This window comes from Rattus norvegicus, chromosome 14 (assembly GCF_021556685.1).
Source record: "Rattus norvegicus strain SHRSP/BbbUtx chromosome 14, alternate assembly SHRSP_T2T, whole genome shotgun sequence".
In the NCBI taxonomy this organism is placed as follows: domain Eukaryota; kingdom Metazoa; phylum Chordata; class Mammalia; order Rodentia; family Muridae; genus Rattus; species Rattus norvegicus.
The window spans coordinates 101155946-101183215 of NC_141547.1; the positions used below are offsets into that span (position 1 = coordinate 101155946).

A 27270-nucleotide genomic window follows, 5' to 3' on the forward strand; every position below is an offset into this window, starting at 1 on the left:
TAGAGAGAGGAGCGGCTCTAGGAGTTCCAGGCCAGCCTGGTCAACATACTGAGCCCCAGGACAGCCAAGACCCCATAGAGACCCCCTCAAAACAAAAAGAAGCAAAAAAAGCCGGGATGGCGCAGCCATCAGGAAGACACAAACAGTGCATTTTGTGTCTCCAGTGGGAAGTGCTTTTGAGATTAGAGATGACTAACCCACAGAGACAGATTGATACTTGATATAATGAGTACTTGTAATGGTTTCTGGGAAAGATAGCCCAGGGAGGATGTCATAAAACACAGGAAAACAAGGACAGAAAGACTACCACTCACTACACACGACGATTAAAAAATACAATTACTTTATTTCCACTTTTTTTCCCAGTCCCCAGTAGCACAGAGGAGAACCCTCTAAAGCACAAAAAATATTTCAAGAGAGCACGTTACAAGAGAAGAGTCAGCGATAATTTGGCAGAACTTTATTTTCTCTAGCAGTTCATACCCCCCCGATCCAAATTCGATAATTCAAAAATAATAGTTAACTTTATTTAACATGTTACAGCTTGACATTTAAAACATCATGCTAGGTGCTGTATCTGGGAGGAGACGGGGGAGGTGTGTATGCAATCAAAAAAAAAAAACATTGTATGAAATTCTCAAAGAACTAATTAAAAAATGAGGAAAAAATAAAATCATGCTCTAGTTAAATATTTCACAAACAACACTGTATACAAATAAAACATTTCACAAAATATTTTTTTTTTTAAGAAAATGTTTTGGTCTTTGATCTAAACAATAAATAAAAACACTGGCACCTCCACTTAGATCGGGAGGCGCCGCTACCCAGGAGAGTTTTATCTAAGGAATGAACATGGGACAGAGAATATGGCAAGAATAGAACCTGGGAGTTTTAAGCTGACAAACCACTTAGGAAAATGCCTGCAAATTTTCTCTTCTCCAGTTCGGAAGTCACGAACGCTTCCAAGGGCCCACGCTGAACACGCACAGACCCGTATGGCTGTCAGGCTACTCAGTCTTTAGTTGGCCATTAGGGAATCACACTCACGATTTTCAAAATACTAAAATTAGGTTAACTACCACGATGCCACCCAGGAAACCAAACACACGGAAGCTACGCGCGCTGCGTGGCCTCTCTCGTGTGAAGAAAGTAGCAGTTTCTAGTAACAAAAGCCAATACTGGCGGGTGACAGGGAGGGCTGACGTCGGTCCACTTTCTAGGCAACTTTAAAAATCCATCAAAATCTTACGAAAATAAATAGAATTCCGTTGCACAAAACCACCAGGTCGTGTCCTACGGAATCTTGGTTTATATAATCTGGCATCTGTCCATCCATCCTTAAAGCGGAAACAGGAGCACACTACATACAAGAACAACAACAAAAAATTTTCACGGTCAGCTTCTGGAGGAGGAAAGAAAAAGCAGAAACTGAGGACTGGCAGCCAGAGAAGGGCGGTAACCACGCACCCTGCCTCGGTGATTTATCTTCCTCCGCTTTCTTTCCCTCGTCACAGGCGAGGGACTGGGGACTTGGAGGCCCGGGGGCTACCTACTCATGAAGGCTAACGATTCACACAGAACTTGCCTACTGTGGAAACACACCATGGGAACTAGTCAGGCTAGGCCTTTCTGTGAAGAGTAGCTCACGCGTATTCTAGCATTTTAAATTAGGACTTTGCAACTGAGACCAGATGTCAATCATCTCTTGAGGTTTCCTGCTGTGTACTAACATTAGATCTATATATGAACAAATATTTTTCTTATTTTTCTCTTCAATATCAAATGTCCTGAAGCCTTTGTGTTTCTCCGGAACAAGGCCCAGTTTCTGAAGGCACATTCCAGTATAAACGTCATCGATGGGGTAGAGGTGGACCCGGTCAGTTACATTGTAAAGCCTCAAGGCCAGCGGGCCAGAGTACAGAAACCCACCGCCCCCTGCATACGGTGGGTAGACCCCAGTGTAGAAGACTTCTGGGATGTAGTACTTCAGTTTCTTATCCCGATGGGGCCCAGCATTGTGGATCACGTCACCTATGAACAAGTCTTTGGCTTTGCTCTTGGATAAGCTATTCAAGTAATTCAGGATGTGATGGGTGTTCACGAACACGTCATCATCACCCTTGAAGACAAACTCGGCGTCTGGACAGGAAGTGCTCACCCACCTGAGAAACAGTACTTCCTTGAGAGACAGGTTGAAGAATGTGTCTCTATAGTTCCACATGAGGATGTCCTGGTGCTTCTCACTCTCGAACTTCAACATGTCCGAGAGGTCAGGGTGGTTGTCCTCTGGGGGTGTCTTGCCCAAAAGGAAGACCCTTACCACTGTCTGGTTCCCTACATTGGTCTCTCGGCCCCAAGATTCCCGAATTGCTTGCCTTCTGGCGAAATGTGGAATGAGGGACTTTATCGCCAACAGTAGGAAGGGCTTCTTTGCACACTTCTTCGGTTGATCTATGAGCAGCGAGTAATTTCGGCATCTCAAATACAAGAGAAAGTCTTTAAATCTGTCCGGCAGATTATTAAAATCTGTCACAGCTGTCATGACTGTCGAGTCCGGTTCACAATAGTTCAGGTGACTTGTGTTTGGAGATGTGAACAGATCCCCCGTCTGATTGGCCACCCTGTTCAAGATGGGATTGTACCACCTGTTGAGCTTCTCCTGCTCCCTATTCCAGTATGCGCGGGGAAGGCTGGACAGCTTCCAGAACTTCTCCTTCGGTATTATCACTCCCCCCTTTCCATTCTTGTCTTGGCTACTGCTTTTGGAGACTTCCACAATCAAATAGATGAAGACATTTGCTGTCATCAGGATGCCCAGCAACCTTACTCTTCGACGCCCCACACTCATTTCTCATATCTGGGAAAGGAAGGAGAGCGTGTGTTAGTTAAGTGAATGATGCCCACGGGCGTTAGGCTAAGCATGGCAACACACGCCTTTCCCTCCAGCACACAAGAGGCAGAGGCAGATGAATCACCCAGTTCCGGGCCAGGACTACACAGTGAGACCCATTCTTTATTTTTTTTAAAAGGAAGTCTTCCTAAAAACAAATGTTTCTAGAATAAGGACTCTGGACTCGGGCTGGAGAGATGGCTCAGCCGTTAAAGGCTAGGCTCACAACCAAAAATATAAGGACTCTGGACTCAACAGCTCTGGTTTCGAATTAAATCTCAACTTCTCCACCTACAAAGGGGGTTGGTTGCACAAACTATGTAATTTTCGTATACAGGGTTTTTGAAATCCCGCCTGGGCCACTATGGTCACTATGTAAGTAAGTAACGGTTAGCGTATTTTAGACACTTGGAGGGCAGAAGCAAACAAGGTACATCATACAAATCAGAGCTCTGCACACGAACTCACCTACAATTCATAACAACGGATTTTTAATTCTGTGACTCAATATACACACACACATAACATCGCTATAAGTTACATGTTACGGTATGTACAGTGTCATGTAAGTCACTCTAAATTTCCGTCATTTAAAAACGCAGACCCGGGATTGGGGATTTAGCTCAGTGGTAGAGCGCTTGCCTAGGAAGCACAAGGCCCTGGGTTCGGTCCCCAGCTCTGGAAAAAAAAAAAAAAAGAACCTAAAAACGCAGACCCAACCCTGAATTATGTCCTAACCTACCGATGTAAAAAAAAAAAAAAAAGAGAATTGGTGGTTTTGAGGTCATTGGCTTCTATAGAGAATCCCAAAGTGACAAAAAGGGATTTTGTTGCGCCGAGAACACTGTGTGACTATTCTACTATGGCAGCTCAGTTCCTAGAAAGTCAGGATTACTTATATCTCTTGTAATATATCTAGCAGTGTATAAAGAGCCAGCTTCAGTGAAGCCCTCCATACTAGAGAGACACAGACTGCGTAAATACACAAGAGACAGCCCAGCAGTTAAGAGCCCTTGTTGTTCTTGCAGAGGACCCAGGTTTAGCTCCTAGCACTTACATGTCAGCTCACAATTCCAGTTCTGGGGGATCTAATGTCCTCTTCAGGCCTTCTCAGGCACTAGTTACCCACATGTTACACGCACACACAGATAAGAACACTCACCCCTACACAAAGTAATCAAAAATAAAACTAAGTATATGAAAGGAAACAAGCTTGCCTGTACCAAACATTGCCCTTCCCGATCTGCCAGCAATGCCGTGTAAGGACTATTTTCCTAGTGTCTACGATGTTGCCCACAATGTAAGGAAAGGAGGGATTACCAGAGAGCATGGGAGCCTAGAGCACTGGGAGACACCTCCATTCCCAGTACGTAGAGGCTAAGGAAGGAGACTGCAAGATCAAAGTCAACCTTGGCTACCTACCAAATTCCAAGCCATCCTGAGCTACAAAAGACTCTCTTAACAACAAACTAAATGTGTCCCCAGGAGAATGTGTTAGATTAGTCACAATGCACCATTTAAGACTTGAACATCCAAGAACTCTGTCATCTGGAACCAAAACCTCCAGATACCAAGGCCATTCAATAAGTTAAAGAGTTTGTTTGGGGATAGTTAATTTAGTTTTGGGACACAGGGTCTTGCTACAATGTTTGGGCCCAAATTCCAAAGCTCAAATGCACAGGACCCTCCTGAGTGTTTCCTTGGTTACATTTAAGCCACTGCACTCAGGAAAGGAATACACTCAAACAGGTAGCCCTCTGTCACTGTTTGACAGTGACTTCTGCCACCTGAACCCCACCCCTGCCCCAGCCAGCAGAAAGGAAAGCTGCCGTATACCACAAGAAAAAAAATGTAAAACAGGTCTTACTTTTTAATAGTTTTACAGCACTCCTGGTCACACGGTCTAAATGATATCTAACTGTTCACACCCTTCTCAGGTCAATTCTGTTCAGAAGAGCTTTCAAATAAGTCTTACAAAACCTAGCCCGTAATCTGATGCTGACTGAAGAATTAATCATTTAACTTAGGGAAAAAAAACCCAGATACTTTTAAAGTCTGACATTTTTTGTTTTTGAAATAAGGTCGGGCTGGGGATTTAGCTCAGTGGTAGAGCGCTTACCTAGGAAGCGCAAGGCCCTGGGTTCGGTCCCCAGCTCCAAAAAAAAGAACCAAAAAAAAAAAAAAAAAAAGGTCATACATAAAACTCAGGCTGCCTTCGAACATACTACGTAATCAAACATAACCTTTTAATTTCCAATCTTTCTGCCTCCACATCCCAAGGACTGAAATTACAGGGATGGGCCACCACCCCAAACTCAGTCCTTCCGAATGACACGTTTCGAAAGTAAGTGGTTCCCACTATTTCTCAAAGCTTTTGTTATTACTTCAGGTGATGAGTGTTTACTTGCATGTATTCATGTGCGTCACACTTGTGCCTGTGCCTAGGGAGGCCAGAGGATGGCAGAAGATTCCCCTGGGACTGGAGTTACAGATGATTATGAACTTCTCTGTGAGTGCTCTTACTCACTGAGTCATCTCTCCAGGCCTTCCCCAAACACACACACACACATGTGCACGCATACACATGTATGTACACACGCATGCACACACATATGCATGCACACACATATGCATGCACACACACATGTACGCACACATACACATGCATGCACAAGTGCACTTCCCTCAGAACGACTAAGTCTTTTGCTTGTGAGCTCTTTCTCCTCTGCAAGCTGTAACGAGGAAACGTTCGGGAATGAACGGAGAAAACGATCACGAAGCAAACATAGGGAAGGGTGCTCAGAGCAAACCCAGTATTCACTGTGGTTACAGGTGAAGGCTCATTGCTAGACAGAGATGTCCAACGCAGCAAACTAACTGAGATACACTAAATAAAAGGTTTACAGAACAAAACAGAAGCACGCGCACTACTTCAACATGGCAGGCTATGAAATTCCAGTGCTAGTCTCCTAAGATGTACTGTAAACGGAAGGAAAATGACTACAGGTAAACCAATTAATTGCACACCAGGGCTGTGGGGCCAGGGATTACTGGGATCCAGTTTGATCCACGTGAAGTCTACCAATCCTTCTTTTAAAACATCATCTAGGGGTTGGGGATTTAGCTCAGAGGTAGAGCGCTTGCCTAGGAAGCGCAAGGCCCTGGGTTCGGTCCCCAGCTCCAAAAAAAAGAACCAAAAAAAAAAAAAAAATCATCTAACGAATTAATTACCTAGGAGTGTTTTGCCTGCCATGTAGGTCAGTGCACATATTGCAGAAGCTGGTAGAAACTGTAAGATCCTCTTGAACAGCAATTAAGACTGTGTTGCTAGCTACCACACATGGGTCTTCTGGGCGAACCACCGACGTGCTTCACTGCTGGCTGCCTCCCAGCACCACTAATCCTTGGGACATGTGAATGCACTTGAAGCTCTCTGAGAAACGGTGTCTTCTCACATGCACTTGCTAAAGAGATCCATGAACTACAGAGCCTGAACCGTTACCCCCCACCTCAACCCTCAGCCAAGTTCACAGGATACCATTTCATGAGGAAAATACAGGGATAGAGGCTGAGTACTACCTAAAAGGCAAGCGCAAAGTGTATCCTTTAAAGTGCTTGTCCTTAGCTGAGTGGTGGTGGTGGCGGCGGCGGCACACATTTAAGCCCAGCACTCAGAGGCAGGAGTTCCAAGACCACACAGGTGGAGGTCGGTGGGAATATGTCTGGAAAGTGTCCATCCCTGCTGGTCATTATGCCCAGGTACCTGGGGAAGTTTAAGGTGCTGGCTCAAGAATGAAAAGGTTGGAGGCCTGGAGTCTAGCGCTCACATCTGTGACCTTTCAGTGAGCCGTCACAGAAAGGGAACTGAGAGAGAAGAAAAAGCTCCTTCCAGGTCCCTTCAGGAAGCCTTTCTGGACAGACAAAGGCTTGGAGGCACCCTTTCCACTAATGGCAAACAGGTATTCTTCCTCACTTACCTGAGGAGAATTTCTCAAGTAATCATCCCCCGGAGTTAGACGTCATCTTTTACTGGGACCTAGATACTGACTCTTGTATGGGAACTCTGCTTTTAGACTGTGACAGTAAGAGAACTTCACAGAAGAATGAGATATAAGGCAAAGATCCCATTTAAAAAAGAGAAGAAGAAGAAACTGTGGGAAAAGCTCTCGGAGTAGTTAAGTAATTCCCACTGCAGACATGAAGCCCATTTTGTGGTTTTTAGGTCCCCGGCCCCCACAGGAAGTTACATTGCTTAAAAGGAATTTAAGAAATACTGATACCAAAGTTGGAGAAATGGCATCACCCAACACTATGGGGCCCTGAATTAAAACAAAAAATTCCTACATGCAAACACCAAAATATTAACTTTCTCCACTTCTTCCAACAGGGACAGACACTTTTCAGGATCTGCCCCCTGTCTGTCTGTCTGTCTGTCTGTCTGTCTGTCTCTCTCTGTCTCTCTGTCTGTGTGTGTCTCTCTGTCTCTCTCTGTCTCTCTGTCTCTGTCTGTCTGTCTGTCTGTCTCTCTCTCTCTCTCACACACACACACATACGTACACACGTTTCTCTGTGCGCCACCACTCAGCCAAGGAAGATACTTTTCAGACTTCTACACTTTAACAGCAGAAACAACAACAAAGACAAAAAAAAACAAAATCCCCCAAAAAAACAAAACAAAAAAAAAAAACCTTCCTTTTTTATTTTGCAGCTAGAATATCTGGAAAGGAGATGCAGGGGCGAGAAAGATATTACTAAACACAGTGGCCGTGCTTAAGCTATGTGGGTACTCACAGGAAATACAAGATACTAATGGCTGCTGGGCAGTAACACTAACTATAACAGAGGCTGGGTCCCACTGGGTCTCATCTGGAGGCTGTGTGGATCCCCAAAGCTTGGCTCCCACCCTCAAAGCCTCCACAGCCTCCCGTGGCCCTGTCCACATCCTTCCCTCAATGCCCACACGTAGCTCCAAGTGCCATGTCATTTCTTAGAAAGGCTCTTGGACATAGAAGTAAAGCAGGAATGCGTCTGTTGGCACCTGGAGCTGGCAAACCAAGCTACTGAAATGTTCTTCCCTTCGTAGACAACTGAGCACAGGAAATAGCTAGACCTGCCCAAGATCACGCAACTGCTGAATGGCTGAACTAGGACCCTATGCAAGCGGATGCAACCATGAGGAAAGAGACTAAGGAGCACTGGTCTTATTTTCAGTGGCTACTTTATTTAAAATAAGTTAATTACTAAAATTTTATATTTAGACATTTCAACCCACAAAAGTACCATAAATCAAAAATCAGATGCGAGAGGCAGGTAAGATTAGTAACATTTATTGAATGCCTCTTATGCTGACACCTCATAAGTGAAGAAAATTTCAGCCGGGACAGACTGCCCTGGAACCACACCATGAGGCCAGAAGCCACCCTCAGCTTTCTGTGTCCTTCAGAGAGCTGGAAGTCACAGTTTCTTTTTCTTGACTTCGTTTCTTAGTTTCTTTTTCCCCACCACATGGTTGTCAAAAGTCACCAATTTCAAGACTTTCCTGTGGTACTAACCAGCAGCTGTGCAATCCTAGCCTGCAGGCTACCCACTCACAGGAGACCATCGCACTACCACACCCTGTCAGTTTAACTGTAACCAAGACCAAGAAAGGCTATTCCAGGCCACCCAGACTCTTTCCTTTAAGGCTCCAAAACACTGGACAACTGCGATTCTTGGTTGACAGGACATCGAAAGCTACTGAAGTGCATACTGCTGAGAGGTTCCCTACAGTTTAAAAGATAGCACCTAAGCGAGTTACTGGCCAGCAGACTCCAGAATGTCAACAGGCAGCAATGACAACCTGTTCTCACTAAGCCATGGCTACCCCAACCCACCTTTCAAGGATCTCAAGCAAATTAAGTAGACACCCAACAACAGCTAACCAGTGAGAGTACCAGCAACACATCGAAGGCAAGGCTGAAAGCCTGAACCAAGATGCCCAGCATTTCCCCTAGTACCAAGGTGCTATGAGGCTTGGACCTTAAATGCGGAAGGCCTGGTCCCCCACCTTGCAGTGGGACCTGTAGGAAATACGTCCTAGTGGAAGGATGTTAGGGACCCAATGGGACCCAATCTATTCCTTTCTTCAATTCACTTCCTGTCGTTGGGTGACTGGGTCCCTTAGGTGTAAGCTCCCACCATGATGTACTGAGCCACCACAGGCCCAAATGCAATGGGACTCGAAGTGACTACGGTCAAAACCATGGGCCAAATAAACGTCCCCGCCTTCAAGTCTAAGTACCTTAGCACAGACATTTTTGTCACAGCAACAGAAATCTTGATGACACACATTAGGAGCAGAAGGCAGGACCTTTCTCATAAAATAAAAGTGACCGACCCAGTCAAGCTCGGATGAGGCTAGAAGTCAAGCTTATGGCTATACATGGAGAATGGATTAGAGGCCTCTAACGGAGCCTGGCTCGCTGCTGATCAATCCAGCCAATCTCAGAGAGAATAGGAGAGAGAAGCAAGCCCAAGCTGGATGCCTTAGCATAGATTAGCACTGTACATTCCTTGGCCTGCTGCTCTGGGAGCCTGGTGTCCCTAACACCTTCACGTCTCAGGCCCTAATCTGCAGCCTGATCATTCCCAGCCTTTCCTGGGTCCTGCTCAAACAGAGGCAGACACAGTTTGCAGCTAAGTGGTTCTGAGGAGAGAACAGCTTCCGACAAAATGGCAGATGACAGACTACCAGGGAGGCAACCAGCAGGACCAGAAGGCCCGGGCCATTCCTACAGTTCTGCCCTAACTGGTACAAGAGGCCTGGCTAGGTTACTGCCAGAGTCAGGCAGGGAACCCCAGGAGTCTCCGTGGCATCAATAAAAGCATGTCTGCCAGAGTTTTCTGTCTGCAAGCCACAGAAGAACTACGAGTTGAGTCTAAGGAATTTCTACTTACTAGTTTTCTCCCCTCCATGGCCAAAATTAAAAGGGAAAAGTATTTCCGAATAGTCAATTCGGCCACATGTCCCCACAGGCAGAAGTACAGACCAAGGCGTCTGGCAGGACATGCTCTGATCTTCGCCATCTCTTCCCCTATAATCCAGTATGGCTCTTTTTTTCTCAAATGGAATTTATCATTTAAATAAAATTAATCACAGGCCTAGGCTAGAGTTTATCTCGTGGCAGAGTATGCCTGCAAAAGGCCCTGAATTCCATCCTTGGCACCACAAACAAAATGAAAGACATAAATCTACCTCTGTGTTTATCCTTCAAGTAAATACATGCAGACCATTCAGAAAGAGAAGAGAGAACTAAGCAACAAAGGTCGCCTTGCCCTATCTCTGATAAAGCTGGAGAGGATGGTACAGTCCTCGGTAGAAAGGTTATATAATTTAAAAACAGGACTAGTGCCAGGCAGAGGTGGCCCACACCTTTGATCCCAGCACTTGGGAGGCAAAGGTGGGCAGATCTCTGAACTCAAGGCCAGACTGATCTATGGAGAGACTTCCAGGACAGCCAGGGAGCCACAGAGAAACTTTGTCTCAAAAACCAGGGCTAGCAGATAAATAGCCTAGACCCCCTCTCCCTGCTCAGGCTGAAAACCAGTCTGGTATCTTCCAACGTCTCCCATCAGATAATCAGAGCTAAGCTACTATTTACTTGACCTCTCCAAGCCTGTTTCCTCAGTGTAAAATGGCCTGATAATCTACAGACCAGCTTCTTGTCTTTAATACCATATCATTCAACAGCTCTCCTCTGGGGCTCCTGCTTCCCGCGCCAAATACTAAATACAGCACATTTCTCCAGTTTTGTTCTCGACTGACTAAGACATTTTCATCCACCCACTGAACCTCCAAAAGGAGGACACGTGGATTAACACTTGTAACTCTTGAAACCTTGAACAGTTTCAGAATGTCTAACAGACCCAGTTTTCTCTGGTCCTGGGCACGGGGGAAAATCCCAGAATCTCTTTGTTTCTTTTTCACTGCTTGCTACAACTCTGACTCTCACGTTATCAGCCCCCTGCACACAAAGCGCCCAAAGGCAAGCATCACGGACATGTATCCTCACTTGGCATCTTCCCCTCTCCTGGAGCTGGAACTCAAGGCCCCCATGGGGCTCGCCCTCATATCCTGTCAGGGTGTCCTACACATAGGCATCTGCTCCAGGTAGTGTGCCTTAGCACCGCTCAGCATCTGACAGTCACTGACAGCAGTGAATATAATGCAGAAATACAAAGTATAAATGCATACAACCTTAGAAAAGTCGCTTACATGTGACTTACACAAAAGTATTTGTTTCATAAGTCTGCCTTGCTCCATTATGTACTGAAGGGGAATAGGGAGCAAAGACTCTCTGGAGTTTGGGAACCTGAGCTTCAGAAAGAGTGGTCAGTGTCAGTCTTGAGAGGAAATCTCAGGAAACATCACAATGTTCTTGGAGCCAAAAACTGACAGGTCTTCTCTCTTCAGGAGAATTCTAAGGTACTACAGGGGACCAGACCAGTGCAGCTCAGGACACAGCCTAGCTGGCCATCTCACTATAGAGCCAGCACCACAGGGCCCAGGTATATGCACACACAGGCGGAGGGCCTCACGGCGTCACTCTGCTGCAGAGTGAGAACACAGCATTGCCAGGTACGGTGGCAAGCTGTGGCCTGGCATCCAGGAGCGTGGGAAAAGCAGCCCACACTCTAGAGACAGGACCACACGTTCACCATTCACAGACAAGAGCTCAAGAAAGAAAATCTCTATCCTGCCAGCAGAACAGGAACCATCAACGTACAGAAAGTAAAGGGAAATAGCTAACGGCCCAGATCCATTTTCAGAGGTTAGGCAACAGTAGGTGCATCTGCAGCAGAGGCTGTAAGGAACCAACGAACCAGCGCAAGCTGACAGTTGCTGTGCCTTCAACCCAAAGTCACCTCTAACCATAATATTGTCCCTTTAACCTGGAGTTAAGGGGAGAGGCCACCAAACAAGGGCCTCCAGTGAAATTAGCAGAGACAATAAATCAGCTTTAACTGACAGCGGGGGCAGAGACAGGACCTGAGGGGTTGTACTGTACAGCAGGGCTAATTTTAGAAGTATGGTGAGTGGCAGGGTGCACAGGAATTGGGGGTGGGAAGCAAAGCAACTGTAGACAGATGGGCTCTGGAGACACCAGGGCAGAGTGGGTAGGGGCCGGTGGACCCCGGGATTCTCCTAGTTAGAAATGGGCTGCTGGTGGCTAACCTGACAGGTTGGGCTGCCAGACAGATTACATGTTTTCTTTCACACCTCTGCTCAAAAGTGAAAACAGATCAGCTGCATCACAACGCGGAATAAACAGAGAAGGAAGGGCTCCAATGTGAATGTCCACGGTGAACGTTGGCAGGCAGGTGCAGTTACAATGTAACGGAAACCTTTCAATGCTTAAAGCATTAAATACATCACCATCTCTGCCGGGCTCTACCACAGAAAGGCAGAGACACTTGGTTTCTAACATTTTCCCCTGTAGCATAAGCTGAAAGTGTATGCAAAATAAACAGATAAAGATGAGATTTCTTTCTTTTTTTAAAAAAAAAAATGCAGTTGGCTTTGGGGTTCACTGGGGCATGTCTTCTGAAAAGAACAGGTGGCTGGCCTCCGCCAGGCTCTGCACATGTGTGACCACACAGGACTGTTTCCCTCTAACTGAAAAGTGACACTGTGACATCTATCTTTCCACCATCTGAATATTTCAGGAAAATGGCGAAGAGGACACACGCTTTCAAAGTCATTTAGCATGAAGTACTGTGACTGCACCCACCAGAGGAAGGTCAGACTGACCTCTGCCTCTGTTCACCCAGGAACACAAGGCCACCCACTGACCTTGGACACTGTCCTTCACTTCACCAGAAGAGAACATGTCCGTTTTTTCATTTACCACCTTCTCATGGGCTTCTTCTCAGTGTCCTTACTCTGTCCTTTGCCTAGTATTCTGTCCCGGATGTTCTCGTGTCATTTACCTTTCACAACCAGCTCTCAAGTGTGAAACAATTAAGCTGTAGAGAGCTAATCCCAGTACAGCTGAGCTTTGACCTTTGAACCGGACCCAGAGTCTGTGCTCCGGTGAGGTCTACCACCACCAACATCAAAGAGGTAGCATACCACTAATGAAGAACAGTCTTTAATCACAGCATTTGTTGATACTTGAATGGGGCATAAACAATTCTAAGAAAAACCAAGGACTGAGTCTCTTATAAAACAAAAACTAAAAGAAAACAAATTGAGAAAGAGATAACATACAGCAAATGACCAGCCAGGTACCAATCTCTGCCCTGAAGCCATGCGGGCTTGGGAGCAGGCATCATTCAGGCCATGGGTGGGATCCCCTGTAGGTGCTTCATGACTCATGAGTTACTCTTGGTTAGTTACCTATTCACACTACAGAATGAAAGGTTGCCAAAGGCTTAAACTAGCCCCGCCACAGACGTGTTCATGCAAACCTGTTAGAACTTTCAGCCCTCAGCTCCCTCCACCAGCGGAGCCAGACAGAAGAGAACCAGTACCACAACCCAGGCTCTCCTGCCCTGAGAACAGCCTGTCCAAGGCAGAAAAGGTAATTAGGAACAGCACCCGCGACAGCGGCACTCAACTGTTTGCCCAACAACACACATATGCATTCCTACAAGATCGCAGCCCATCTGCAGAAAGAAACAGATTCCTAGTCCAGGCAACCAGAGAGATTTCCTTATAGATCCTTATAGATTTACAGAGGAAGACCAAAGTCCCCAGAGCCTCACTATGCTGAGGTTACCCACAGGGAGAACCAACTGTCACTGTCATCCTGCAAGGAGAGTTATTGGTGACAAAGTCCTTTTCCACAGTCTATTAATTCTAGTTCACTAACAAAGTAAACCCTCTCGTCCCCTCACCCACTTTGGGGTGGTTTTATTACTTCTTCCTTTGGTGCGTACCTGACTTCTCACTTTTTGACAACATGTCTGACAGGGCAACAGAACTCTTATCTCTAGTCAGTCTGCCACTTGCTGAGGACAAGAAGCACATGAGGCTCCAGGACCAAGGAAAGCAAACAGCAGAACATAAAAGGAAGTTTTTCTGCTGCTTTTCAGACTGGGTCTCCAAGCAGGTAGGCTTGAACTCCCTGCACAGGAACAATGACCTCAACCAAGCTCCTGGTCCTCATGACTGACCTCCCAAGAGTGCCAAGGTATGGAGCTGGTGCAGCCACCCACAGCTTTAAGGGAAGCTTACGCCTTCTGATCAAGTCTCTAACACTGCTTGGGACAATCATTCTTGGATAGTTTCATACATGGGCCACGATTTCCCTTCTAGTCCTTGGCTGGCTACTTGACAGTCCTTTTACAGTGAGTTTTGTCCAAAGACTTTTCTCTTTAATACCTCACTTGCAATTACTAGGACAACATTACTCAGTACCATCCTCAAGACACTGGAACCTGAAAACACCTCTCAGGAAACAGTCACAATTAAATAGGTCTATAAACAAACACAGGCCCAAGGGATGGAGAAAGGGAGAAAGAAGGCAATTAAAAATTAATAAAAATGCACAAGCGAAGATTACAGCACTGGACTAGAAACAGATCCCATCATATAAAGTGTGTAATTGCTTCTGGAAATAAGCAGGCCACTGATCTTGGCTTGGTAATCTTGGAGTGGAGGTGGGCTGGGGGCTGGGTACCCATTTCTATAGACTCATACAGTAAAAAGTCAGTAAAAGCAGTGAGGGGGACAAACTTTAAGTAACTATTAGAATGATCGTGATCATCTTGTGCTTCAAGGGCTCTGATGCCCTTTTCTAATCCTGAGGAGCAAATGTGCATGTATGTACACACACACACACACACACACACACACACACACACACACCATACTTTAAATTAAAATTAAATCTTCTAAATGTTCAATTAAGGGATAGAGAGATGGCTCAGTGGTTAAGAACACTGGCTGTTCTTCTACGGACCCCAAGAGTTCAGTTCCCAGCATCTCATAAAAGAGGCTCAGAACCAACCATGTGTAACTCCAGCTCCAGACCTTCTGGCCTCGATGGGTACACACATACGTCACGTGCATACATACACACATTAAGTAGAAGATTTAAATCAGCTATGTAAAGCCAGGCCTGGTGTCACAGTCCTGTAATTCCCTCACTGGGGAGTCAAGAAGATCACAAGACATCTGGGTGAAGACATCTGGGTTAACCAACAAGACTGCCTTAAAACAAACATACACAAACACACACACACACACAGACACACACACACACACACACACGACACAAACCTAAGTTATTCTCAGCTCGTACTCTATGGGCAAAGTCAGTCTTCCTCAACTCTAACAAACTATATTTGGTAAGTCCTATGCTCTGTGAGATCTAGTTTGAGAGCATCTCAAACATTGTGTTTATTTTAAGTAACCTAATAAACTGCTTTGGGAAGTCTTAACTTCTCTTGCTGTCAGGATGAAGGCATCCAGTAACACGTTTCCCCAAAAGAGAACACGTCCTTGGTTACTGTGAAGAAGACACCAAGGGAAATAAGAGACCACCGGCTGAGACTCCAGGACTCTGAGACTTACTGTATTACAGTCTCTTAGAGGACAGTGACCTGACTCTTCTAAAAAAAAAACAGGCACGAGAACTGGGGATGTGGCTCAGCTGGATGAGTGCTTGCCCATACTGCCAGAAGCCCTGGGTTTGATCCTTAGTACCACGCAAACTAGGTGTGTTCACACTCGCCTGTGGTCTCATTGGGAGCAGAAACCAGAAGACCAGAAGTTCTTCACTACACAGTAGATCCAAGGTCAGCCGGGCGTCAAGCAAAACCCTAGGCACGGAAACCCTAGCAGAGCCTGGCAGTGCAGCACAGTAACAGGGCACTTGTCTAGCATACCCAGAACTCGAGCGCCACTCTTAGCAAGGCGAAGCAAACAAAGACAAGAGAACTCATTACTTGGTGTGTTCATTTTAGCCCCGGTTTTCTTTGGTTTTCTTTAGGGAGAAAAAAGTAAACAACAAGTCCCACTCCTAAGTCTTCACTGTGCTCCTTCTAGCTGTAGATATAACCCAGGACCCACAAAAGGCTTAAGTCAAGAAAATGGTTACTAAGTCTCCTCCCTCACTTTAGGGAGAAACTGACCCCCTCTAAGGTCAGAAACTTGGCTGAGGGTCTGACTTCTGAGAGAAGCAGAGGCAGCAAGAAGAACTAGAAACCTATTCTCTGCCCTCTGCCCTTGACTGAGCAGTAAGTAGCAGCTCGTTGGGCAGATAGCCATCCCCCCCACGAACTCTCAGGGACTTGACTGCCATTCACCCAGGAGTGCCATTGCCACTCTCAAGGCCTCTTGCTTCTTAGTTCTACCCCATCCCTGAAGGGCCAGGCTCACCCTCTGCTCTTTTCTGTGGACACTGGACAATCACCCGACAGAGGAGGAGTCCATCCCTCTAAGGAAGAGAAGATCCAGTCCCTGAATGAACATTCCCTACCAGGCCGGTTTCCCCAGAACAGAATGGCTCTAGGAAAGCCAAGACTGGCTCTGAGCCAAGAGAGGCAGACTGTACACTCCACCTCAAGAGCCCTAAAGCATGGATGCTCTCCTAGCACCCCACCAGGAGAGCCAGGCATTCATTCTTCCCATGCATCCAGCAGCCTCTGCTCTATGGTATGGGACCACCCATCCATCTCCTCCCAGAAGACTATTCTGAGGGCATGTAACCCTGGGGTGACACAAACAAGCCACCCTTCCCCCTCAGGCTCACCTCTGAATCCTCTCTACCGTCTTGGATATGGCTTAGACTTCACCTACTTACAGAAAGGTATCTGAAGACTGTCTTGGCTACAATCTTTAAATAGTTGCATATAGATTTAAAACGCCTATGTTCAAAATAGGGACACTTTGGCCTTTCATCCAAAGTCCTGTGATGGGGGGGGGGGGGGGTGGAGAAATCATTCAGTCATTCAACTATGACTAACAGCTACATATTTAAAGAGGTGAAACAGTAATGTGTCTTTCTCTGGCTACTCACCAAGAAAAATTGGTGTTCATTCAATATATGGGCACACTGAGGAACTGACTGGGAACTCGGCCTCTTTGAGTAAGTAATTCCCATCACCTGAGTACTAAATCCTAGCATGTACTACTATAGGAACCAGAGCTACAGCAATCCATCGTCTGGGGCATGAAGGGGTTTTATATGCCTCACCCTACCCAGGGCACTTCCCTCTCCCCTCAGAGCCTGCAGCTGACAGGATATGGGCAGGGTGGGGCGAGGACAGGATTGCCAGAGGCTTCACCACACTACAGGACATGAAATTTTCCATTATAAAGAGCTTTTTCTTTTTAGTAGAAGACCCAACAGAACCTTGAGAACAAAAAACTCAAAAGAAAACATTCAGTTAAAAATAGGAGTATATTTTTAGTTAGAAATAGGAGATATTTTAAGTTCATTTGAAGAGAAGGTAATTCCTTATGTGGCAAGAAATAGTAAAGTGGTTGCCTCTCGTTTAAACAAGCCAAGTAAACAGAGTACAACGGGTGCCTATCAAAGCCTCAGACGATGCCTCCAAAAGGGGCTTGGCACTCAGTTTGTCTTACAGAGCCCGACACACTAACACAATGCAGGACTAGGGTCACAGTGTCACTTGTTACTTTAGTTGTATCCCTTTCTATTGTTTTGGGGTTTTTATTTTTTTCTAAGTATTTCTCATGTTTGGTTGAATTCTCCACTACAGAGCGCCAAGATTAAGAGGGTAGCATCTGTTTATAAACTGACGTCGATCTTTGTGTGTGTGTGTTAGACAAATAATTCAAATAATTTGATTTTTAAATGTCACTGGGCTTCCCTTGACAACCCAAGGCCAGACCTAAAGTCTGTAAGAGCACGGACTTGGAGCACTCATTCCACCCGGGTGTGAATGTGGCCCCAAGGGGCCTGAAGACAAGGTCTCAGTAGACCAGGCTGGACCAAAACTCAGGAATACTTCTGCCTCTGCTTCCTGGTGGTGCTAGGATTAAAGTTGTGCTCACCAGATGGTGCTGAGATTTTCCTTGGTTTTGTTTTGTTTTGTTTTAGTCCCCAGAGGGGCAGGAAACACTGCCCTTAAACAGTTGCCCATAGTTACCAAAATGCTTGTTATCAGCCCCAGAGTCAAAACCACCTTCAATAAAATCTCTACTGGGCTGGTTGGTCATGCTACCTGACCCAAGGTCAATGCCCTCCCCACTAGGGTCTGTCTGGGTCAAGCAGCAGTCTCAATTTCTGCCCTTTCTGGTAGTCACAGACATGCCCTCCTCCTTGCTGGTGCTCCCAGCCCTCCTCCTTGCTGGGGCTCCCAGCCCTACTTCCCAGCTAGCCTGCCATAGTTCTTGCATTCTGACTTACAAGCCCAACACAGATTGACATGACTTCAGCACCCCGACACACACCTCTTCTTTCTCCTGACTTTGGCAGCTTTGGATCCTAGCCAGAGTCCTCAAAATGGGAACAAATGTCAGTCCCTGCTGGGCTTTCCTTTAGCAGGCACTCTGGTCCCTGGGTCCCTCTTAGATACCAACCGAAACTTTACCCAGTCAGACCTTCCCCAAGGTTCACTCTTTTCCACGTCTTCCTTCATGCTTCATGTTTTTAAATGCCACCCCCTCACCGAGTCAGGTTTTTTTCCACCTCTAGACTCTGTCGAATGAAATGTACACTTTAATCCTGGACCACTCCTGGGATACTCAATTTTCCCATTCTAAAACCAATGAGGTAGGTGGACAAATACCAACATGCCTAAAACAGAGGCTGGGGAACAAGCTAACACTGATGGCCAGGGAGAGCAAGGCAGGACCAGTAGCCCTACAGGAAGTGGTAGGCACAAGAGCCAAAAGGTAGGATGGTGATGGATGGAGAGGGAGCAAAGGTAGATATTCTGGGAGACCCCAGAACTGCTAATATATCCCAAAAGAACAGGAGGAGTCTGCACAGAAGTGACCTCCAGATATTTCAGTTGTTAAAGGATCCCTCCAGCTTGTGAGACCACATAGTCAGAATAACAGGAAGCAGGCAGTCTACAGATCACAAACTACACCAGCTCCGAGCTCATTTTCTCTTCAACAATTGCAAAATCACTCAAAAGCATTCACTGGCCCTCTACTACTTCCCAACTGTCTCTGCATGGTCACCAAGGTTGTTCACCTCGCCCGTTCTCCAAAGCTGAGGTGTGGAGGGGGCGTTCCTCTGACCTTGCCTGTTTGAGCCTCTCGCTGTGTCTTCAGTATCCCTCAGCCCTCCAGCTGCTTTCTCCGCTCCTGAAGTGTTTTTTGTTCATTATTGTGAGGTGAAGTCTCAATGCCACTTCCTCAGGAAGCCTTTCTTGTCTGCTCCCAGCGTTTGTTGTAACACTGTGTGGAAAGACTCGACCCAATGGCACAAAGGGGGCCCAGATCATAGCAATCTGCCTGCAAACACAACTGCCACAGACAGCCGCTGTACAGACAGCCGTCACCTCTCAAACAATGTGCCAGCTTCTGTATGGACAGGGTCTCAAGCTAGGCACCCTCTAAGGCAGACCCATGAGTGTCAATGTCGCCTAATCCAGCAAGATGCTTTTTCTGGTCATTCCAGAAGTGCTGAAAAATACAGAAGTGAACTCCCAGACAAGAAGTCAGTGACAGGTCAGTATCCTTAACTTGCCATGCAACCAAAGGCAATTTCCTTTAGGATTTCCTGAATTTTGTTTCTATGTAAATGTAAGTAAAAAAAGATGCTTTTAGGAGAAAAGTAAAAACAAAACAAACAAACAAAAAAAGCGAAACAGCAAAGTATCAATCATCCAAGTTGCATTTAAAGAATGAGATGTGTCCATTAACACTGGAGGGTGGTTTAACCGGACCGAGTGAGGCATGCAATTATAACAAGTGCAATGTGCTCTCACTTTGCAACAATTCATTCACAAAGCATGAAGTGGTAAAGACTGTCTTAGCACTTAGGCACTGAGTCAGGGCTCTTCGGGAGTTCTAGCAACTCACCTTTTACAAGCTGGCTCATACCAGACAGGTGTCCAAACAGCTCTGGGCCAGGCAACCAAGTGTGGATCCTCAGAGATAAATCAACGAAAAATAAGAGGTCATCAACTTTAGGGACAATTCTTATTTCAACTAAATGCCACAGAGCAAGACCTACATTAGCCAGGTGTGGGGACATGTACTTTTAGTACCAGGACATGGGAGACAGAGGAAGCTGGGTCTGAGTTTCAAGATCAGCCTGATTTACTCGCTGAGTTCTAGCACAGTCAGGGTGGAGAGGGTGTTTGAGACGGTCTCAAAACAGATTTATTAGCTTTTATAGTGACATAGTTTATTTAAACAGAGAAAATACAATTCCTTAAGTTATCCCCCTCTTCGGGTGTAGTACTGGTGTTTTATTAAATCTGCATGTATGAGTACATGTATGTGAGCACCAGCCATGGAACAGAAGCAGAGGTCAGAAGACAACTTGTGGGAATTGCTTCTCTCCTTCCCCTCAAGAGGTCTATGTCAGGCTTGATAACAGGCACCCTCAAACTCACTGAGGATCTCAGCAGCCCAGGAACCTTAGCTGTATGGTTCACTTTAATTTTCCTAGCATCTCATGTTGAGAAAACTAAGATTCAGGGAGGCCAAGCAACTTACCCACAGTCACACGGCTAGGGGCAAAACCAGTTTTCAAATCCCACGGGGTTATAAAACACTACATATGCTACAGCTGATTCTGATTAACTGGAAGATAGGTAAAAACCAATTTCTGGGGCTGCAACATCTCCAGTGACATCACCCTTCAAGGTGAGCTCCGTTAGAAAAGGAGCACTGAAGCCTAGAGCAGCAATTCAGGTTCTACTGCTTAACATAAACATACAACCTCACACTATGCCTCATAACTAAAAGGAAAACCTTAGCTCTCCAAGTTCATGCTCCTAACTACCTTGCCTTAGCACAGCTCAGGGAGCCCGCCTATAGTCTTACAACTGATTGCCATGACTAATGAGTCTGTTTTTTAAGGGGAAAGAAAAGAACGTGTAGTAAGCCATATACATTGTAACCACATCAGACTGAAAGCTATAAACAAACCTAGTTTAAAATGTAAGAATGAGGGCTGGAGAGATGGCTCAGTGGTTAAGAGCACTGACTGCTCTTCCCGAGGTCCTGAGTTCAAATCCCAGCAACCACATGGTGGCTCACAACCATCTGTAATGAGATCTGATGCCCTCTTCTGATGTGTCTGAAGACAGCTACAGTGTACTCATATATAATAAATAAATAAAATATTAAAAAAAGAATTTTAAAAAAATGTAACAATGAAACGTGTCAAGTATCAATTGCTTGACTACTGGGAATTGACCTACTGAATGGGGGTGGGGTGGGGAATTAAACCCTGCAGGAGAGAATGTCTATAGAGACAGAAAAAGTAATTTGAAATAGTTTCTTACATTTACATAGGAAATGTGGACACCTAACAGTGCATAAACATTAAAATGTGCATTATACTTTAATCGGATACAATGTTGGTTCTCAAAGAGTTTGCATTTTGTTAACAGTAATTAAGCCAAGCAAACGAAGCAGGCAGGGAAAGTAAAAAACTCACAGAAGGGGCAACATACAGTTGAAGGAAATAGAAAGCTCAGGAGGAATAGCGTTCCCCAGTGCACAAGGAACAAATCCTCCACACACAGTAAGCGCCTCATGCTTCCCACTCAGGCTTGGTTCAGTCTGGCAAACTCCCCAGCAGTGGATAATGATGAAATCATTACATCAATTCTCAAAAAGTCTCACCTCACAAGCACACACCTCTTATCCAAACAGTAATTGCCTCTCCAGAGAGGAATATATTCGTCCGACCATTTAAATACGCTCAGCAAGTGCCCACTGCGTCCAGAAGAGGGAAGGAGCCAGAAGTACATGGAGGGAGGGCAAGGTGGGGTGGGCTGGGGCTATGCACTGTCTCCTTTACTGATGACTTTACTGGTTGTTAAGAAATAATTACTGCTTTCAAAAGAAGTGGGCCTCATTCAATCCATGCTTTAATCCGTAATCACCTACAAATGTCAGATGACTGATCACAACAATCTTTGACCAATTACAGAAGACCAAAAGACCTCCACGATAATTTCTGAGCTTCGGTAATTTATGTACCACCATTAATGTGTTATAATGGATTGTACTGCCATTGGGCAATGTTTGGATCTTGTTTCCTAGTATAACCCTTAGAAAACATGCTCACGCATTTGAACAAACGATAGGGCAAAGTCAACAGTCAATTACTGGTTCCCCCTTTCCCTTTGGAGCATAACTGTACTATGTTAGAACTAGGGAAATCTAAATTGTTTTAAAATTATTTTTTGGTTTCCAAAACAAGCCCAGGCTGGCCTTTTGAACTCAGCAATCCACCAGCCTCTACCTCCAAGTACTAGGACTAAAGACGTGTGAACCACCATGTCCTACTTTGAATTATTTTTTTCTTAAACAAGTATAATCTTCAAAACCATAAATCATCTCTATGCTCAAGGTCTTAAAAAGCAATGGGTTTGGGGGAAAGCAATTCATAAGCAAATTGTGTTTTTCTCAAAGACTACCTCTTAGGTCTCAAAAATCTGCTATTTCTGTCTGTGAAGCTTGGGTGATTTCAGGTTGGACAAATCGGGCAAATCTGAAGGGTTCCACCGGATCACTGGTTTGGGGCAAGGGTAAGTTGAAGCCAGCGGGAACTTCATTATGATCTCCACATGCACTTAAGCATCTTCATTGTCCCTAAAAACAATCCTTACTGTCCAAGTATCCTGATTCCAAAACTAAACAGGGGGAACAAGGCTCAAGTGGGGAAACCAACTTGTCATTTAACAGCACGTGGCAGAAACAAGATCGGTGAAGGGACTCTTCGGTTTAGCAGAGAACCCGGTATTTCATTACGTTTACCATCTACACAAAAAGACTAAATGAAGAGCAGCAGGCTGAGTCCTGAGGGGGAAAGCAGTATTCCACGTTGAGAAAGGAGTTCCTAGCAGATCTGCTGATAAACACATGGGCAACGCACTGGATTACAGTGCGGAAATTACTCGGACGAGTTCTACGGGGCTCCTGCAATCTTTGATCTTAAAACCTTAAAGAGCTCTAGGACCGGTGTAAAAACTCCCCGGTTCCATCAGCTTTCATAATCTCTGTTCAAAAGAAACAGAAGTTGGACTAGAACAGGCGGGAAGTGACCGGCTTGCCCCTGAGCGGATCCCCTCTCCGGGTGAGCGATCTGAACACCACAGAAGTGCGCTTGGGCTGGGCCCCGGTCCCGCCCTCCTATCTCCACTCAGGCCCAGTGGCCTTCTCATTAACCATTCCATTTTCGTTACCATCCCATCACTTTCCGAGGCACAAATAAATACCCCGGAAGGATCGGTAATAACATGAAGCCCATTTTCACTCACTGGCTTCGAAGCCTGGAAAAGCTATGGCATGCGCAGGGGTGAGGACGGGGGACAAAAGAACAGGTTTAATCGTTCCCAGCTGTCAAGTTGAGAGTGTTGAGGCGACCATCACAGGCAGCCGGGAGCGAAGGCTAGCCACCCTGTATTTGCGGCAGGAGCGAGCCTGGGGCCAACCCGGGTTACAAAACGTGTGCATTACTTTTCAAGATGACCTCGCACGCGCGCGATGACACTAGAGAGGAGTCTCCACTGAGCTTCTTTCCCACCCAAGACCCGGAGCTCAGGGAACCCTAGGCGAGCGCAGTTAACCAGGTGCTAGGTGTTCGGTCCCCAGAAGGATCCCCGACCCGCAGGTGCGCCCACCTGCCAGTCTCGGGGCCAGCTCCCCAGGCTGTCCTGAGTCTGGTTAATCATTCAACACGGGCGGCGTGGAATATTTTTTAGAGGTCAACACGAAAGGTTCTCCCGAAGTTTCACAGAAACCAGTCTTTGGGTACCCGGAGATAACAGTGCCAGCGGATGGGGGTGGAAAGCGACAGCCAGAGGCTCACAAACACCTGATCTGCCCCTGCGGCACCCGAGACCGGCGCAGTGCGCGGGCGGGGCAGCACATCGCCGGCGATGCTCCCCCGCCGCCCAGGCCCGCACCTCAAGCGCGGGGTGCAGCGCGGCTCAGGGTGTCACTGCCCTCTCCCTGTGGGTGCAGGAAGAGCAGAGGCCGAGCAGGTGAGAAGGTCGGGAAGGAGGTGGAGGCCCAGAAACTGGGGAGAAGGTGAGGAGACTGTGAAGGAGGAGAGAAGGACCGGGAGGTGAGGAAGCCGGGCAGGAGGAACGGAGAGACCGTAAGGCGATCCGGGAGGTGAGGAGGCCAGGGAAATGATGTGCGGAGACCAGGGAAGTGAGACTGGGGGCGGCAAGGAGGACCCGATGGAGCGGATGCGCAGACACCGTAGGAGCCACAGAGGAGCGGCCGGGAACGACGGGCGCCCACACCGGCCAGAACTGGCGCGGCGGGGCGGGGACGCAGGGCCGGTGCCCACCCACCCGGCCCTACCTTGTCTAGGGACACCTCCAGCTCGGCGGGGCGGGGCGGGAGACCGCGGCCGCATCCACGTCCCAGCCGCGCGTGCGGCTCAGCCCCGCGACCGCCGCCGCTCTCGCTCCATGCGCAGTGCGCGGCCCGGCGGCCCGGCGGGGTCTGGGCGGCTCCGGCTCGCCTCAGCTCCAGCACTTGTTGCCGCGGCGGCCGCTGCGCCTCACTCCCGGCCAGGCTCCCGGCACCGCCGCCGCCTGCCGCGTCCCTTCGGTCCCGCCCCCGCCCGACTCTCCAATCACACGGCGCGCCACTGCGCGCGTCACCGCCGGGACTGCGGGGCTCCCGCCCCTTGGGCCAAGTTTGGGAAAGGCCGAACTCGAACCCTCCCGCCAGTTGGCGCCCAGGTCCCGCTGGGATGGTGCCCCGGGCCCTTTCCGAGCTCTCCGCCCCTCATTGCGCCAAGAAAACCAAAGTTACACTGGGGCGCGCGGTCTCCAAAGACCATCCCCCCGCGCCCCAGGAAGTAACCTCCCCCAGAAAAACAGAAGAGACCGAGTCCCAAACCTTGCTGAGATCCAGGGACTAGTCCAAACTCTTCAGCTACCAGGGCGTGGCGCTCAGTGAGAATTTTTCTGCCAGCGCCGGCGTGTGGCTAAGCCTATACGGCTCCGCGTGGTTGGTGAGAGGAATCCACCATGGGAGGTGAGGAGAGGGAAACCCAAGTGCACCTGACCTTTGCTCTCAGCATACACAATACCGGCAACCACCTAGATACCTGTTTGGCTTCTTCGGATCTTCAGGTTGTGAAGTCATCAGAGACATGATGAGGTTTCCACGTGGTTTCACTAATGTCCCAGAAAGCCAAGAATGCAAGATGCGGGAGGCGCTGGGTGCGGAGTTCGCACCGCGACTTCAGGAGTTGGGCTTAGCAAGGAATCTGAACGCTGACCCCCGAGGATGATGTTGGACTGGGCACCAACCACACCCAACCGCGGAGCACCCGGGACCCGGGACGCTCCGCACCTAACCCAGCGCCTCCGCAGGCTCCCCAGAGCGCTACATGCCAAGGTGAGGCCCCGAGAAAAGCCGGCGAGACCGGATGGAGAAGTTGCTCTAGTTTGTAGGTCTGGGTGAGCCGGCCTAGTCAAACTCCGTCATCGCCGAACCTGGAGCCCGGTCTCCCCGAACCCCGGGCGCGCTTGGCAGCTTCCTCTCCCCTTCATCCTTATCGCTGAGGCTTCCGATCGACCCTCCGGAGAAAAACACACTGAGAAATTAACACTCCACACCTGTTTGCTTTTTTGCAGAAGGCTTCAGATGGAGTTAGCCAAAGGGAAGCCACTGACTTTCCAGCGCTGGGAAGTGGATTTCAGTCCGCTCTCCCACGACCACGGAGTGGTTACTCGCAGAAAGAAGTACGAGTTGTCTTGGATGCGCAGAGCCACGTGGGTACGGTCATCTAGAAGAAGGAATTCTGAGTCCTTGGCTCTAGAAACGTCAAGATTGGCAGTCTGCAGACAACGTTCTCCAAAAAACCAACTTGGATTTTTATCTATTTACACTGTTAACCACTGTTACCCTGGACAAGAAAGGAAGAGAAAGTGTCTACTTTTCTTGACTCTGCGGGATTTTTTTTCCCCCACAATTATAATTCGGAAAGCCAATAAAGGAAGCATATTAGAAGTTAGGTCTGTGTGTTTGATTAACTGCAGACTGCCGTATTGATACTTAAAAATGTTGTGCGGAGACAAAGCTGAATTCTTGACTGGCATTTGTTGCTGTATTTCCCTTTAAATGGCTCTCGGGAGCCACCGACATGCTTTCAAGGATTGCTAAGGCAAGAAGGTTTGAGTAAAGTCAGCTGGCAAGCAACAGGGAAATAAAGCTTGAGACTGCCACAGCTGCCAAAAGGCCCAGGCCCTGTAGTTTAAAAAAAAAAAAAAAAAAATTTTTCTCCACGGTGCGGTTGAGTGCACCTGGAGCTGTTCCATCGAGCTTCCACTGTGACTCAATGTTGGATTCCACACCCACTTAACTGTCCTGCTTACTGCTAGGTCACGAGGGCTCATGATCAATAGGCAGAGATAATCAATCATTTCACAAATGTGCTGTCCACCGTAGGGGCAGAACACCACCCTTAACAGTTTTCTCTTGGAGCTCACAGCGCCCCCCACCCCCGAAGAAGTGCTTAATGATTAAATGAGCTAAAACCTATTTCATTACAATTATGATGTAGACCAAAAGAACTGTAAGAAGGTAGGGACATTTTGAGGGAGTCCAAGAAAAGTACTTGGTTTGTTTTTCTATTGCTATGGTAAAACACCATGTCCAAAAGCAGCTGAAGAAGAGAGGGTTGATTTGCCTTACAGTTCATCATCAAGGGAAACTGAGGCAGGAGCTGACACAGATACAATGGAGGACCCTGCTTACTGGCTTAGCCTGCTTCCTTGTGCCACTCCAGGTGCGATGGGTCCTCTCACATCAGATGTAAGACAGACAGACAAGCAAACCTGCAGACCTGCGTACAATCTGATGAAGGCATTTCTCAGTTGAGTTTCCTCTTCCCAGATGAACCTGTTTGTGTCAAGTTGACAAAAATTTAAAAAAAAAAACATCCAGGACATGGAGTTTCTAACTGCTTCTGGCTAGAAGGGGGAAGTTATAGAAATCAGCAGGGTTTGGATTTTATCCAAGGAGACATTTGAAGTAGAAATTATCTTCTAAAACTTGCATTATAGTTGTCATTCTCTGCCCCATGAAGGAGTGGGGGCAGGACGCAGCCAGAAGGGACTGGTTCAGACAGCAGTAGAGAATGGACACCCACCACAAAGACTTAAACAACTGCTCAGGTAGCGAGGAATTCTGGAAAACTCCTAAGTAGTACATCTGCGACAGGGTAGATGGCCATTTTCCGCATTGGGGAACTCTGCCA

The 27270-nt window shown here is 47.2% G+C and overlaps 2 protein-coding genes and 1 non-coding gene across 6 annotated transcripts in view; 1 reads left to right on the plus strand and 2 right to left on the minus strand.

Annotated features, from left to right (window-relative positions):
- The window catches only part of LOC102552091 (uncharacterized), a 98808-nt gene extending 73965 nt beyond the window's left edge, over positions 1 to 24843 (minus strand). Inside the window, exons 1-2 of the mRNA XM_087584616.1 lie at positions 24816 to 24843; positions 24357 to 24748 (exon numbers count right to left, since the gene is read on the minus strand). Coding sequence (XP_087440742.1) covers positions 24357 to 24748; positions 24816 to 24843 — 420 coding nt within the window. The remainder of the gene's footprint in view (positions 1 to 24356; positions 24749 to 24815) is intronic.
- B3gnt2 (UDP-GlcNAc:betaGal beta-1,3-N-acetylglucosaminyltransferase 2) lies at positions 325 to 25735 on the minus strand. 4 transcript variants are annotated; one of them, NM_001107240.1, is given in 3 exon segments: positions 325 to 2857; positions 24357 to 24551; positions 25072 to 25276. In NM_001107240.1, a coding segment is annotated over 1 exon segment (1194 nt). In that variant the 5' UTR covers positions 2849 to 2857; positions 24357 to 24551; positions 25072 to 25276; the 3' UTR covers positions 325 to 1654.
- Positions 24909 to 26025, plus strand: LOC102552343 (uncharacterized). Its single transcript, XR_015637637.1, has 2 exons — positions 24909 to 25040; positions 25646 to 26025. It is a non-coding gene; the product is annotated as an uncharacterized LOC102552343 (transcript).
- The last annotated feature ends 1245 nt before the right edge of the window (positions 26026 to 27270 follow it).